The 15,934-nt window shown below is 46.8% G+C and overlaps 1 protein-coding gene and 1 long non-coding RNA gene across 2 annotated transcripts; one reads left to right on the top strand and one right to left on the bottom strand.

The window, feature by feature from the left end:
- Positions 1–1,252: 1,252 nt before the first annotated feature.
- On the top strand, positions 1,253–3,255 carry SMKR1 (small lysine rich protein 1). Its single transcript, XM_065741674.1, has 2 exons — positions 1,253–1,290; positions 2,961–3,255. The coding sequence occupies exons 1-2, from the start codon at positions 1,288–1,290 to the stop codon at positions 3,162–3,164; spliced, it is 207 nt and encodes a 68-aa protein (XP_065597746.1). The 5' UTR covers positions 1,253–1,287; the 3' UTR covers positions 3,165–3,255.
- A 2,193-nt stretch (positions 3,256–5,448) lies between these two features.
- On the bottom strand, positions 5,449–10,516 carry LOC136053181 (uncharacterized). Its single transcript, XR_010622601.1, has 3 exons — positions 9,970–10,516; positions 6,223–6,377; positions 5,449–5,459 (listed from the first exon to the last, which is right to left on the bottom strand). It is a non-coding gene; the product is annotated as an uncharacterized LOC136053181 (long non-coding RNA).
- Between the last annotated feature and the right edge of the window lie 5,418 nt (positions 10,517–15,934).

Raw genomic sequence — 15,934 nt, 5'->3', positions numbered from 1 at the left:
TTTTATTTAATGAGATGACTCATCTCCTACTCGTAGTTTCCTCTCATGCTCTGGACTCTTGTCACTTTGCAGAAGCCTGGTGCTGTGGGATGTGGAACAGAAACTACCTCCCACCCTTTCCCAAAACCAAAACTAAACTAAATAAATTAAAAACGAAAAAAAAAAAAAAAGGATTTTATAAAAGAGGTTGAAAACAGCCAATTTTCAAGACTTCAGATGCATACCTGTCTTGATTGGTGTCTTCCATCAGTGATAAGGATGAAGGGACAGAGCCCACCCTCTTCTGTGAGCCTGCTGGTGGTACTGTGCTGCCATTTAGTGACACATGGACAGGTGGAGCTGGGCTGACAGGAACATGGGCACTGCAGGGTCCTGCACCTGGGGAGGAATAACCACACGCATCAGTACAGGTCGGGGGCTGCGCTGCTGGAAAGGAACTCTGAGAAGGATCTGGGGGTCCTGGCGGCCAGCAGGCTGACCATGAGCCAGCAGTGTGCCCTGTTGGCCCAGAAAGTCAATGGGAGCCTGGGATGCAATGCACAGAGCGTGGCCAGCAGGGCAGGGAGGTGCTCCTGCCCTCTGCTCTGCCCTGGGGAGGGCACAGCTGCAGCGCTGCTCCCAGTGCGGGGCTCCCCAGTTCCAGGCAGACTGGGAACTCCTGGAGGGAGTCCAGTGGAGGGTGCAGGGATGGTGAGGGCCTGAAGCACCTCCTGAGGGGGACAGGATGAGAACCCCAGGGCTATGCATCTGGAGAGGGAAAGGATGAAAGGAGTCTGATCACTGCTTGTCAATATATGGAGGTCAGGAGGACGAGGCCGGGCTCTTTTCAGGGGAGTGCACACCTTCCCGCTCTTCTGACACGGCCGTTAACAAATTCCCGCCTCCATCTGCGCATGCGTAGGCTGAGGTGGCGGGGCATCGCTTCCTCTCATTACGCATGCGCAGAGCGAGGGGATTGCGCTTGCATGAACTTCCGCCTCCTACTGCGTATGCGTGAAGTGGGGCGGGGGGAGAACTTGCTGGGATTGTCCGCCTCCCACGGCGCATGCGTGGTCAAGGGCGTGGCGGGCGCCATGGCAACGCCTGGCTGCAGGGTGGGAAGCGGCTGTGGGGGGCGGCAGGCATCGGGATCGGGAGTTGGGGTTGGGATGTGTTCACTGCTTGGGGTTCACGGGGATGGAATAATCCCAGTGTGTCGCACGGTGTGTAACTGACGGCGTGGCTGTGTGTTACAGGGTCCTGCCTCGGGGCTTGACGTGGAGTGCTGCTCGCTACCACCACTCAGCCATGGTAATGCAGGTTTGGTTCTTCTCAAGGTGTCGGTTCTATATTGTGAAGAGGTGGTGTTAATACCCAAAGGGCTCTGCTCCGCTCCTGTTCACTGCTGTGTCGTATTCAAGAGGTGATCGCCCCTCTGCCTTGTGAGGTCGCACCTCGAGTGCTGTGCTCCTCGCTGCAGGGAGGACATCAAAGCTCTGGAGTGTGTCCAGAGAGGGGTAACGGTGCTGTGAGGGGAGCACAGGTCTTAGGGGAAGCAGCTGAGTAGAGGTGTGGCACTGAGGGACGCGGTTTTGTGGGTATGGTGGCTGGACTGGATGATCTCAGTCATCTCTCCCAACCCTTATGATTAAATGCACCAGATTCTGGTTTTTGGCCTTTCTCAATGTTGTTGGGCAGCAGGCTGTAAAATTCTGCGTCCCTTCTAGAAAGAGCCAAATCTGGTTGCTTGCAGGTGATGGCAAACACCATAGATATCTTGTCACGCTGGGTGGCGTGGGATCAATGGGATGTTAGGAACATTCACCTGCCCAAGTGTTGCCTCTGCAGGCCAAAAAAAAAGAGCTGCTGAGCTTTGGTTGCCTGCTAAACCCATAAGGAACTCCACGGCTGTTGGGTGGCACATCAGACATTACCTCTGGCACTGCTGTGTGTGCCTGTGTACGTATGCACGAGGTGTGATTCCTGACAGCAGTTGTGGTGCTGTGCTGGAGGACTGTTGGCTTGCCACAAGTGTTTGCCTTCTGGGAAGCCCTGCTCCTCACTGGGCTGGAGTGTGTGAGCTGATTGCAGGCTGCAGCTTACTGATGTCACATTCAATAAGAGACAGAAAAGAGAAGAAAAGAGAGTTGCTGACAAAAACTGACTGCTGACATTCAAAGCCCACAGATCAGAGGTATTCTCTGCAGGGAGGCAGCAGGGGCAGTGAGTCAGCTCTAAGCCAAAGACATTCCCTGTCTCTTGCTGCAGACTCTCTACAGCAGCTTGCCCTTAACCTGTAAGCACCTTTTTTATTTGAAAGATAAGCTATGGGACAGATTCTGACCAGGAGTGTACTTGTGCTCACATAATCTGCCAGTGGCCCTGCAGGGAGCGCAGTTGGGAGGCTGTCTCATAATCTGCTGTAAGCATCCACTCTGCGAAGTGTATACATCCCAGGACATGAAGTATTCAACACATTCTAGCCAGTTGAGGTCTGTGAAAGGCTCATCACCCTCTCTGATACGTCTGTGTTGAAACAGTCTGCAGTGACTGAGTAGGAAGCACTGCCACCATCACCTGCAGCTCATGCAGTTTTCTGGTCATCTTTCCTCCTTTGGGGTCTGTGCACTTTATATGGACCTCGTTGAGTTTTTGTTTTTCTTTTATACCTGTCTGCCTCCACATTGTGCTCTTGGGTGAAGATTGCATCCTGATGACGTTCTCATTCCTTGGACAAATATGCTACACATACTGCCTTCAGCTGGTTTGTTGTGGAACACTAAGCAGTCCTGTCTGATGTCTTTAAAGATTCTTACAGAGCAAATATTGATTTTGTTTGTGGTGAGGGGCTCTGAGCTAACACGGACAGGATTGTGATACTGTGAAACTGCTCCAGGATGTCTTGGGATCCTCAGCCCAGAAGGCAGACAATACAGACACAGGACTAACTGCATGTTTCTGTGGTCATTTTCTCTCTGCAGGCAGGTAAAAGCAGCAAACCCAAGCGTGGCAAAGGCAAAAGCCCCCAAAAGAAAGTGAAGAAGGTGGCGAAGGATGTGGATATCTTCAGCCCAGATGCCATGCTCAACGCTCATTATGTCTGCCATAATGTCCCAGCCTGCTTGGAGTTGCGGGGCTTCCTGTGGCCTGGCTCCCCCAAAAAGAAGGGGAAGAGACGAAAGTAGCCAAGGATGCAATGAATGCCAAGCTCCCCCTGATAAGAAGAGGCTTTTTTGAACTTTAGACTTGTTCCAATATCTCCAGTGGTTAGCCATAATCACTGTTGTGTCCGCACAAAGCTGAAACAAATGGCAAATCACACTGGTTCTGTTGTAATTTCTGCTGTGGCCCTCAGACTTTAGTTCTGTGTGGAATAAAACATCGAGCCTCAGCAGTCTGAGGGGGTTGTGGCGGGGTTTACTTTGCTCCTACCATTGCTGTTCTCACACAGATGGAAAGCGCTCCCCAATAGATTCTGATTTTAATGTGGGTGTGCCTCCAGTTCTTTCAACCAGTGCTGGTGGAAACTTGAGCTCAGATAGCAGATACCACGCTGAGATCATCAGTGTCAAATACTTCTACAACAGCTCTGAGAGCCACCCAGTGCTCCTTTTCTGGGTCAGAAGAGCTGTGCAGTCTGCATATCTGGGTGATTCACCTCATTCTACACTTTGACAGATAAGCAGTATTTGAAGGCCCCACTGAATATACCACTGGTTCTCCTTCGGCTGTAGTGAGATCCCAGAGATCTAGCTGAGATGCCGTCAGCGATGCTGTGTTAATTTAGAGGCAATGATGAGCCCCCCTACCAGGTCTCCCCTGTAGAGTAATTGCTGTTAGTCTGAACATCCTGGCTGGAAACCACAAGCTCTGTGTTACAGATCAAAGTTGCTTTGCTCCATTTCCTCCATGTCAGTTTAATGCAGCCCTCGGTGAAGCAGTGCGTCAAGTGAATCCGTGCATCTCTCCCAGATTCTTACAGCACACCAACTGGAAGGGTGCAGTGGGACAAGAGAGGATGTGTCCTGAACTGACACAGGGTGTGAGAAGTGGGAAGGAACACAGAATAGCTAGAATCTTGGAGAAAGAGGGAAAGGTAATCTGAAGTAGGCTGATTGACTTAACTGCGTGTGGAGGTGCTGCACTTTCCTGACTTCCAGGTAGCACAGTGTTACAGGCAGCAGAGCAACCAATTACAACACGACAAACTGATAAAACACCTGTACAGCTTTATGCTGTTTCTCCAGCTTAAAGTCTTCCTTCTATGAAGGGATCTTAATGCAATAAAATCAAGGTTTTGTGGCATTGGTTGCAAGCCAGCTACTGTCATGTAGATTATATAGGCTACTGCAGTGCTCTACTGAATTTTTCATCTACATGCCAAGAAAATCATGATGGGGACCCTGTTTCCTTGCTGATTAGTTGGCATGTACTGCTGTATCAGGGATGTGGTTTGGTACTCCACTTCACTACTCATAGAGGAGTCTTCCTCACCACTTGTCTCTCTTCCCCCATCACCCACCAGGAAGTCTCTGTTCACTGCACGTATTTGCAACTGTTTCCTCCTGGTAACATTGTTCCAAAGCAGAGCATTAAAGGACAGATGTTCCCAAGCATTAAGGTAGGAACTACTTGGTGTCATGGGGCTGTCTCCCACCGTTAGCATTTCTCTGCTTCTGGTCGAGGGTCAGTTTGCAGGAGGAAAAACTGAGAGCAATACTATCTCCTGCCATAATAGCAATCGGATGCAGAGCAAGTATTTAAGGAAATCATTTCCTTCTAGGCAACTTTCTCTACAACCATGTCCTGAAGCATCACGTGCAGTTTCCTCTGGAGCTGTTATCCAACCAGCAGGCAGACAGTGTGCTGCTCAGGACAGACAAGTGGGCTGATCTGATACGGCTGCTGCAGGGAAGCACAGCCCTTCTTACATCTGTGATAGACTGCAGCCACAACAATTTCAAGTTATAGTGTGTGAAACTGACTGGAACAAGTAGCAAAATATCATTATTTGTTTTCTCTTCAAAAGCATAAGTCTGTGTTCGTATGATGCATACCAAATGGTGACCAGTGAAGTGCAAAGGATGAAGGCTTTGCTTTCCAGAGTGTCTGAGAAGCTGTCATTCAGTTCTCTGATAGAAGATGAGAAAGCCCTTCCAGCCATCCCAAACTGCAAAATTAAAGACTTTTTTTTCCCCTTTTTCCCCTCTCTTACACCTTCATCCATCTCAATTTTGCATATAATTCAGGCTGCCCTGCGGTTAATGGAAACAATAGACACCTTGAAATAACAGTTTGGATTTAAAAATGGGTTGATTCTCTACTTGAATACAGTGCTTCATACAGACACCAACTGCTGCTGACTTCTGAGAAGTGGGCCAGTTCGAGTGGATGTGACTTCACAGGGACTCCATTGCTGATGCATGACACAGATATCTCTGGTCACATTGTGTATGAGTTGAACACTGAGGCAGGCTCTTCTTCCTGATGGGGTGCAGACTTTATAAGCTGAGTTTATGATGAAAAAGCTGCTTCTGCTCAAATCCCCAAATAATCTTTTGAGGGGGACCTGGAAGCTCAAGACCCTTTCCTTTATGTTCGTGTGCAAGGGAATTTCACAGTGTTTTGTGCATCATCTCTTACATTTCCCAGTAGTAGAGCATCCTTCATCTTGCTGCTACTTAACAGCTGTGCACAGTGTGCTGCTGGAGTACACGGGGTGTCCCTTTCGTGTAGGAAGTTCTGTACCAAAACTAGGCTGTTAAAAATACACCGGATGCTGATGTATGTGTGGGTGGGGTACAGGGGAAGAGTCAAAAGATTTCTTGTGAGAGAGATGTCTTTTTGCTTAACTCTTGTGTAAACAGCCATTAAGCATCACACTTGGTATTAGAATACCCTTCGGTCAACACTTCCATATTGCCTGGTATTACCTAATGTGTTATTTGCACATCCAGAAAAGCTCTGCAGGTCTTTATGATACTTAAGAAAGGCCTGAGAAGCAGCACATACACTTTTGTCTCATTTTTCACTTTAGGAAATGTCCTGGATGTTATTTCCCAAGTTCAGAGGAGGACAGCTGAGGACTTTTGTGGTCATAAATGCTATCTCCAGAATGAAGAAGTTACTATGGCAGATATGCTTATGTTAGAAAAAAAAGAAAATGAGCTTTTTCTCCCTTTTGCTACTAGTAACTGCTGTATGAAAGATGGGAAAGACCAAAAGATGAGCACTCACAGTGACGGCTGCTCTCTGGTGCTGTCTGGGCACCGTGATGCTGGCAGGTATTGAAGCTTTCCATTCCAGGAGCTGGGGTGTTCTTGTTGCATCCCAGTGTGGTTTTCTGGAGGTATTCAGTGAATTCGGGAGTCCCAACTGTCTTCTAGATGTAATTGGCACTGAAAAAGAGAAATGTTGAAAAAAAATGAGGAAAAAGCTTTGTGTAGCTTAGTGGGATGGCCCCGACTCTATGTCAGGAACAGAGCAGTTGGTTCTTTGGTGAAAATGCTGGGACCAAGTGCTTTAAAAAATCATCAGTAATTACTGTTGAATGTTAGAATATTTTTAATAGCTGAAACTACAAACAATAGGATAAGTGCTCCTAAAAGGAAGCCCCTTCTTTAATGTTAGCAGGGCAACCAGAGTAACTGGGTTACATGAAGAAAGCCAAAATGTTAAATACTGCTTAGTGCAAGTTGGAAAAAACCCAAACACTTAACTTTTTTTTTTTTTCTCTCTCAGGGTGATTCCAATAGGTCATACATCCCTTGGGGGTACTTTTCTATCCTTGCTTCATAAGAAGGCCTCATAAAGAGAGGTGTGGTTGGTTTAAAGCTTCTGACGTGACTTGCAGGAATGGAAGAAAATAGAATTATTTATTAAGTTGCTGTTTCTTCTAATATTGTTAATACTATTGCCTCCTCTCAAGATCTCAAGGGAACCTGCTTTGGCAGGGGGGTTGGACTCGATGATCTCTTGAGGTCCCTTCCAATCCCTTTGATTCTATGATTCTATGATCTTAATTCTGTGTAATATCACCATGTGCAATCTCACCCTGTGCTTGTGTTCTTCAGGGTAAGCAATGCTCAAGCAGACATCTTTTGGATATATTAGAGCTTTATGAGCACAAGGCTCTGCCTTAATCCAGTAATAACTATTGAGCTTTGCATGGTGCCCAGCTCATTGGAATGATGTGACCTAAGTGCTGTCCTTGAAAGCAACAGTCCTTCTGTCACCTGTTGTTTTGGCTCCTGAGATAACTTATCGAGGAATTTTGGCACCTTTTGAAGACAGACTTCTTGGGAGTACCTGATAATTACGGTGTGCCCTTGGAAACTGTCCAAGGAGTAGCTCTGTTTTCTTCTCAGTGCAGATGCTTTGACTCCTTAAACTTGTTACACCTCCCTTAACATCCTTTCATTTCAGCTCTTTTGGTTAAGAAAGTGCACTACTTTTTTGCTTTTCATCCTCATGTCCCATTTTTGAAACCTGCTATTCTCCTCCATGCTTCCCAATGCCTCATCAGAATGGGAAGGTGACAATTAGCACTTCTGACACACAGTTTTTCTCCTCACGTGCTGCCAAATGGGAGAACCATAAAACTGAGACTCACGGCATTAATCTCCCATAAATCTAAGTGTTCTGCATCTATCCTTGGACTAGTTGTATAGATTCTTTAGTTCGTTTAGTAAAAGGAGTTCAGGATGTGATTCTTCCAACATAAAAATGGGTATTGGAAAGCTCAAAAACTCCTGTCTCCAATGTGTTGGGTGAAGAGGGTAAAGTTACGTGAGAAATTCTCTGTCTAATCTCCCATTAAAAGAAACTCACCCAGCCTGTGCCTTTTGGGCATCCTTGTTCAGAGGACAAAAATTCCTCCCCATTTCAGGATGGCAGTGTCTCAGATGCAGAGCTGAATGCAGCTCTACAGCCCCCTGGAGAGGAAGCATGGTCGTCTTCAGCTTATCTCTCCTGCACAGTTGTAAACTCAGCCCTGCTCACTCTTGCTAATAATAAAGAAGTGTAATTGTGTGTAGACAGCTAGCCCAGCCAGGGGGAAATCGCCTTGCCTGTTATGTAGCTTAGATGAAATTGCCTTGAGTCATGAAGAAGAGCAAGTCATAAATATCTAACCTTGTGCCATCAGTCTTCAGCGACTGCTTGGGGAAACTATTAACCTAAGAAAGGCAGACTGGACGTGAGGAAGCATCTTACACAGAGCAGACTCTCAGCACTGTACAAAAGGCACAGCAGCAGCATGTTATTTGGAAGCACTGTGTGCCACAGCCAGCATTAGGAGCTGCTGGCATAGGGCTGGGCTCCCAAGCTCACCACAGCACTGCTGGCCACAGCCACGCTGCTCTGTCCCACAGCTGAGTTACACAGCAAGCTATTCCTGTACTAAGTGATCAAGAAAGAAACCTCTATCAGTGTATTTAAAAATAAACTTGGGGCAGAATGTGGGGGATGGGAGGGAAAAGCCTTCCTGCCAACAGTTCCCAGAGCATTTCTTCATTTTTGGTGTCTCATCTCTGTCTCTCCATGAACTATTTTGGCTAAGATCTGCTGCAGTTTGGTGCTGAGCAGCAAGGAAAAGTCACTGAAAGGCCTAAGTGTGTTCTTATTCTCCTGGTAGTTGTTACTATTACTGCTATTTCACAGAGACAAGAGAATGGCCTTTATTTCCAAACACTCTGGGTACTGAATGAAAACAATTAATCACTAAGAAGAAGTGAAATGAAAAGGCAGCTTGATGCAGGACAAGGCCAAAATCCAGACTGGAAAATGGATGCTGCAAGCACTGTAAAGCTGTTGTCCTCAAACTAGCCATGTATCAGCTGCACTGCTGCACATTCAGACCCCATTTTGTTGTAGAATCATCACCAAAACAGTGATTTTGGCCCCAATTGGGACTGCTTCTTCACATTACGCTGGAGAACTGAGTGTAAAGGTCTGGCTCTGGGTGATGCTGCTTAAAAACTGCTCAGTTACGCCTGCTCAATCATCATGTGCCTCATTCCCTCATGAAAACATAACCTCTCTTTGTGGTCCTTAAAAGTCTACAGAACTTTTTCTCACTTGCAAACCTCCTGATTGTGACACAGCTGCAGATAAGAGCTCTTTTGAGAGGGCTAAGAAAAGAAAAAGGGCACATGTTAGATCCAGCCTTTGCCTTGTAAACGTGCACTTCCACAAGCTTGTGGCTTTATCTGTCCATTCCAAACCAATTAGTGACAGGAGGCTGAAATATGCAGTTGGATGGGACCTTGTGTCAGCCATCCCTCTCCCTGAGGCATGAGCAACTCTACCTGCAGCATTCCTGAGCAGTATTTGCCTAACCTGTTTTTAAAACCTCCAGTGTGGGAGACTCCAAAGCCTCCTTTAGCTCTTGCAGTGTTATCACATCCTACCACTATGAAAATTTGGTGGCTTACATGAGTCTGCCTTCCTGTGATGTATCAGAAAGTGACCTTCATCCTATGGAGGTTCTGTCGGGTTATACCACGTTTGTTGGGTGGCACAGACCCAACTCTTGGTGCTCGTGGGCCTATTCCAAAGCTGCTGATTAGCACAAGGGAATTCCACAGCTATTAGTCCAGATCAGCTGCCTCTGCACGTCTGAATGGGCTGGCAAAGCTTCACCCCACTTCCAGGAGCAGCAAGCCCCACCAGCTCACCCTCACAACTCATCAACTGGCATAAGTCACCAATTGGCCCCGATCCACACTTTGTACTCATAGGAGACCAACCCAGAGCCATCTCAAACTCACACTCCCGGAGTTTATGGGCTAAGATGACATTCATCAGAAAAACAGAGGTGTTGTTTTGTTTTTTTTTTCCCCACAGCACGTTGTGAGAAAGTGCAAAGCTCCCAAAGAAATGCAGGGGCACTGTGGAGGCAACAAATGGAGAGTGCAGAATGGACATTTGACCCTGAGCTGACCTGACACACTTGCCAATTGCCTCAGCTGCCTCTGCAGTTCTTCTTACCACGCTTCCCATATTCTTCCATCTTCAGATGGATGTAGCGTGGTCATAAACACCTGCCCTACGAAGCCACTCACAGCTTTATTCCATTTGTTAACAGAAAAAAATAAAAGCTGGCAGTGTTTCATTCCATCGATGGGATGAAGTTATTTCCTGCATTTATCAGTTTATAAAATGGGCAGAGGGCTGTGACATGTTTGGCATGTAAGACATGTCCCATTCCACAGAGACTGGCACTGGATATTAGGAAAAAGAGCTTCTCAGAGAGGGTGGCTGGAATTGGCATTGGAATGGGTACCCAGTAGTCACTGTCCCTGGAGGTGTTCAATATCATGCAGCTGTAAAACTGAGGGATGTGATTTAGTGGGCACAGTGGGGATGAGCTGGGGTTGGACGTGGTGACATTAGAGGTCTTTTCCAACCTGAATGTTTCTATGATTCTAAGAGAAGTTGTAAACCACCAGGAGTGGATATCAGGATAACAATGATGGTTGTATAACTCTGACATGCCCATGGAAGAGGTTTCTACTGGGCATGGATGGTAGCCCAATGTCCTGAAATTAAAAATAAATGAATAAAATATACAATTTATGCCAACAAAAATAAAACTATGATTACTGTAATTAACTTCGACTGAATATTCCACCTGGCACATCTCCAGCAGAGTGCCTAACACACACCTTAAGGAATATTCCTGAAGATGTTTTTGTTTTCCAGCTGCAAAGAAGCTCCTGTTAACCTCCGTCCTTGCACCCGTCCTTTAGCTGCAAGGAAAACATCTCAAACTTGACTGCTTCAGTCTGAAATCCCTCCTAAAAAAACCCTCCTATTAATCAGAATTAGACCTATTTTTTATTTCCTCACCTCCCTTTTTCTCTTATTTCAAATCTCGCTCACTTAATTCTTTCCACTGGAAGCACCCACCTCACCATACTCTAGATAGGAAAACACTTGACATCTTCAGTGCATTTAAGTGATCCTTTCTTAAAATCCCTCCTATAAAATGGATTTATATCTATTTTGGTTATTTCCTCACCTCCCTTTTCTTCTTATTTCAAATCCTGCTCACTTAATACTTCCCACTGGAAGCACCCATCCTCACCATTCACTAGATGTGAGGAAACACCTCATACTTGACATCTCCAGTGCATTTAAGTGACCTTTCTTAAAATCCTTCCTGTAAAATGGATTTATCCCTATTTTTGTAATTTCCTTCACCTCCTCCTTCCTGTTTTTCAGATTCTCCTTCCTCCTCACACTCATCCTTTAGTTGTGAGGAAAATACCTCAAACGTGACAGCCTGAGTCAGCAATCCTTTCCTGAAACCCCTCCTGTTAATCAGAATGACACCTACTTAGACTACTGCCCCTTCCTTCTCCCTTTGCATTTTAAATCCCCCTCCCTCACACTTCAGGTTACCACTGGAAGCCCTCAGATGTCCCCCGTCACAAACCCATCACCCCACCGCATCTCTGAACCCCGAACGTCACACGATAAACGGTGAAACCCAACGTACACAGCTTCGCCTGATTTCGAACTCATTTCTACAAACCCCAATCCCCTCAGCAACCACCCCTACACCCTCCGGGGCGTCCATTAGTCAATGATCTAAAACGTTCATTTCTCGCATAAAAAAATAAATAAAAAGGGGGCACCGAGGGGCTGCGAAGTCACTGCGGGAGTGCGGCTGCGACCTTCCCAAGATGGCGCCTCTTCCGCCTCACCGCCCCCCCCCATCGCTCCCTCAGCCCTTCCCAAGATGGCGCCTTCTCGCTCCTCATTACCCCCACTCCACCCTCCCCAAGATGGCGCCCGCCTCGCGGCCCTCTCCCTCCCCAACATGGCGGCGGCGCCGCGCTATGACGCCATACGTCCTCCTCCCCCCCCCACCCCCCCTCTCTCCCTCTCCCCCCCGGCCTCCTCCCGCCGCCGCCGCTCTCCGCTCGCCGCTCCCCGCCTCTCCCCTCCGCCATTGCGGCGGCTCCGCCCGGGCCGCGCCGCTTTTCCCCCTCTCCTCTCGCTCTCCCCGTCCCCGGCCGCCGCCCGCCGGAGGCCGCACGGCGCAGGCCCGCCGCAGCGCAGCCGCTCTGAGGTGAGTGTCCTACCGCGCAATCTCCAGCTCCTCCAGCCCCGGCGCAGCCGCAGCAACGCGGGGGCCCCCGCCGGCCGCCAGCACCCCCGGCCCCGTCGCCCCGCGCTGGGCCGCGCCGCCGCGGGAGGGGGTCCGGGGTGGGGGGAAACCGCGGGGGGGTTCGGGAAGGCCTCGCGGAGCCCTCCCGGGTGCGTGTGTGTGGTGGTGGTGGGGGGGGATGTGGGATCGGGCCGGGCCCACACGCGCGGGGCAGCGCCGGGCCGAGCGCGGGAGGAGCGGCGGAGGGGGGGGCCGGGACCCCTCTGCCATTTTGTGCACCCCCACCACCGCCAGAGCTTTTTTTTTTTTTTCTTTTTTTTTTCCTGTTTCGGCCCTTTTGTAGTTCTTCCGTTCCCTCCCGTTTTGCTTTTGCTTTTTCTTTATTTTCCCTCCTTTTTTTTTAATTTTTATTTTTTTTACCTTTTCTGTCCCCCCTCTTTTTTATTTCTTTTTTTCTTTCCCTATTTTTTTTAAATTCTCTATGTTTATTTAATTTTTCCTTTTCCATTTTTTTAATTTGTGTTTATTTAATTTTTCCCTTTATATTTTTACTTTTTTTCCCTTTATATTTTACTTTTTTTTCCCTTTATATTTTTACTTTTTTTTTCCCCTTTCCGTTTTTATTTTCCCCTATTTTTTCCCTTTTTAATTTTTCCCTTGTTAATTTTTTTCTCCTTTTTCCTTTTTTTTTTAATTTTCCCTTAACATTTTTTCTCCTTTTTTTTAAATTTACCTCGTTATTTTTTTCCTTCATACCTTTTTAATCTCTTTTTAAGTTTTCCCCCTTTTTTCCCCTTTTTATTATTTCATTTTCCCCCATTTAATATTTTTACTTTTGTCGTCCCTTTTATTTTTTCTCCCTCTTTTTTCTTTTTCCACTCTTAATTTTTTTATTCTCTCTTTATTGTTTTCCCCTTCCCTCTATTTTAAGTTTTCCCCCATTTCCCTCTCTTCTGAGTTTTTTTTACTTCAATTTCTTTCTTTTTTTCCCGTTGAATTTTTATCATTTTTCCCCCTTTTTATTTTTCTCCCTTTTTTTCCTTCTTTTTCTTTTTGCCCCTCTTTTCCACCTTTTTTAGTTTGTTGCCTTTTGTTACCTCTTCCCTTTTTTCCTCCCCCATCCCCTCTTTATTGGGCTGCAGTGTGGCCACGGGGCTCCCACTGCTTCCTGATCTGCTCAGGATTTGGAACTGTAAATAACACAGAGCACAAAATCCTCACCTTAAACCTGCACGGGATGTGCTGTTTTGCATTTACCTCTGATTTTGATAACGTGTGGATCTCTGCTCCCCCCACCTGGAACGCCCTTTGTTATTTCCAGAATTTGGGACTTTCTGGCATGGTGTGGTTCCATCACCGTGTCGGCCTTGCTGCTGGCGGCGTGATTTGTGTCATTTTTCACAGCTTCATGAATTTGTGCTTTGGCATTACCTTGGCTGTTGGGTCACCTGTAGCATATTGCTCGTCCTTAAAGCGGTGGGGTTGCTCATTTCATGCCCTAATAGCAGGGAAATGGATGAGAAAACTTCTGTTTTTTAACGTCTGTGGGAAAGAGGAAGTGTCTGACGGTGATGGCAGCTTTGGAAGATTGAAGATCATGTTGAATTTTTTAGAGTTTTATTCTTTTCCATCGTGGCCGGGGATCACACTGAGTTTAGGATTTTGGTCTTGTCCAGGATGGCTAAGGATCATGTAGACTTTCTTTGGGATTTTTTCTTGACCATGATGGTAAAGGATCACCTTGACTTTCTTTGAGATTTCGGTCTCATTTGTCATGGTTGAGAATCACTTTGACTTTTGGGTTTCAATCTCATCCATCATGGATAGGGAACACCTTGACTTTTTGGGGTTTTGGTCTCGTCCATTATAGATCAGGAACACACTGACGTTCTTTGGAGTTTTGGTCTTGTCCATTGTGGATCAGGGTCATGTTCTTTGGAGTTTTGGTCTCATCTGTCGTGAATCGGGATCATGTTGACCTTCTTTGGGGTTTTGTCCATCGTGGATCAGGATCATGTTGACACTCTTTGGGGTTTTGGTCTTGTCCATCATGGAGCAGGATCACATTGACTTCCTTTGGGGTTTAGACCGTGTTCATTATGGCTAAGAACTAGTTCTATGGCATAGAACTAAATCATCTCACTCATCATTTTCTCCACGTGTTCACTCTGATGGAGCTTTGCATCACATTTTCAGGGCTCTCACATTGTGTAGGCACAGGCTTTGTGATGAGTGGGCTCTCACTGCCATAAATCCAACGACGTGTGTGGCATCGGGAAAATGCATGGCATAAACCTCCTTATAGAGGATGGTGAGCAAAGGCTGCGTTGTAACTCCTGCCACACAGTGCTTTTATGCTCAGTAGTAGTTAGGCTTTAATTATTGGCTTTGTGACTGGTCAGCTGCACAGACGTCAGCTTTTAATTTGAGGTGTTTTGGCGTGAGGACTACCAGAAGTGCTGGGATTTATTGTTTTTGTTTTTTTTCCCACTGCTCACAAAACTGAATCATCTTTGTTAGATTTATCACAACCTGCTCCGCTCCTGGCAGGCTCAAACCTGGAAGCTTTTGAGTTTTGTAAATGAAAACGAAGCACAAATGGCCATAGGATCTCATGTCAGGAGCCCTGGGAGATTTCATGCAGCCTCCCTGGAGGCTTTGGGTTCTTTTTCATATTTTTATAACTTATTTCTTTTTTGCTGTAGCCTTTTATGATCTGGAAAGCAGCCCGGAAAATAACTTCTAGGAAGGAAGCTGGATGCAGTGCCTCTGTAGGATGTCCTTGCATCCCTTCTACCATGAAAATTTAATAGACATTCATGCATAATGCTGTGTGCTGTCAGTAGAACTTAGCTCCTGGTCATTTTCAGTGCAAGTGCTGCTGTAAAATTCAACTTTGGACTTCTGCTGCTGTTCCTGAAGGAAGCCTACAGGGAGAAGATATCAACTTTTATTTTTTGTACCCGTGACTGTCCATTAATTGAGTTCTTTAATAAAATTATGTTGTAATACGCTCCTTGGTCTTTTTAAATCACTTTTCACACCGGGATTCACTTTTGTCTCCTGCACTGCTGTGTGAGTTGTAACTGTAGTAGAAAAAGTGGAAAATAATGCTGAGGTGGCACTTGGAGCACACGCTTGTGACTCACCCGGCTCTCCTCTAATGAACATCATTAGCTGTTTGGTAAATATCCACTTGCTAAGGACGCTTGTCTAAAATTAGGAGCAGCTACATCCAGCTGAGGATAAAAGTTCCCCCTTTGGGATTTCAGCTGCCCCACCAGAGGTGTGCAGCCTGCTGAGGATGCGCTGGTGACGGGGCTGGGTGGCACGTGGACACCATGCTAGGGCATATCTTACTTGTGTTGAAAGATAATCTGTCCCCTCATGGTTTAAAACTTATCATGTGTCCAGTTTGGTGGGTTTTTGTGTTCCCCCTGTTGAAGGAAGCTCTGTTGGCGTTCACCAACCCAACACCATTGGCCTTCGCCAGCTCAACCCTTTCTTCTTGGCTCCCCCAACACTTCTCAGCCATCTGGCAGAGTGGCTGGTTGGGTTCTTGATTGTGGGTGATCCACTTGTTGTGCTCCAAGGGGGCTGTGCTATTGATGGAGAAGGCATTGGGGAGCTGGAGGCCATATCTAGTGGAGAGCAACAGGTGTCCTGCTGCAGGCTGGCATGTTAGCATCAATGAAATGCGGTGCTGGGCTTCCATCTGCATTATTTTGGCTGGTGTTGATGGTTTCCTGCCTCTGTGTGATTCTGTGCTATGGAGATGTGGGGTGGCTTTAAACTAAAAGAGGGGAGATTTAGGTTAGGTGTTGGTGGAGGTGGGGG

This window comes from Cyrtonyx montezumae, unplaced genomic scaffold, assembly GCF_038088225.1.
Source record: "Cyrtonyx montezumae isolate F1298 unplaced genomic scaffold, pur_monq_1.0 scaffold_3, whole genome shotgun sequence".
Lineage (NCBI taxonomy): Eukaryota > Metazoa > Chordata > Aves > Galliformes > Odontophoridae > Cyrtonyx > Cyrtonyx montezumae.
This window is presented reverse-complemented; position numbering and strand designations above follow the sequence as displayed.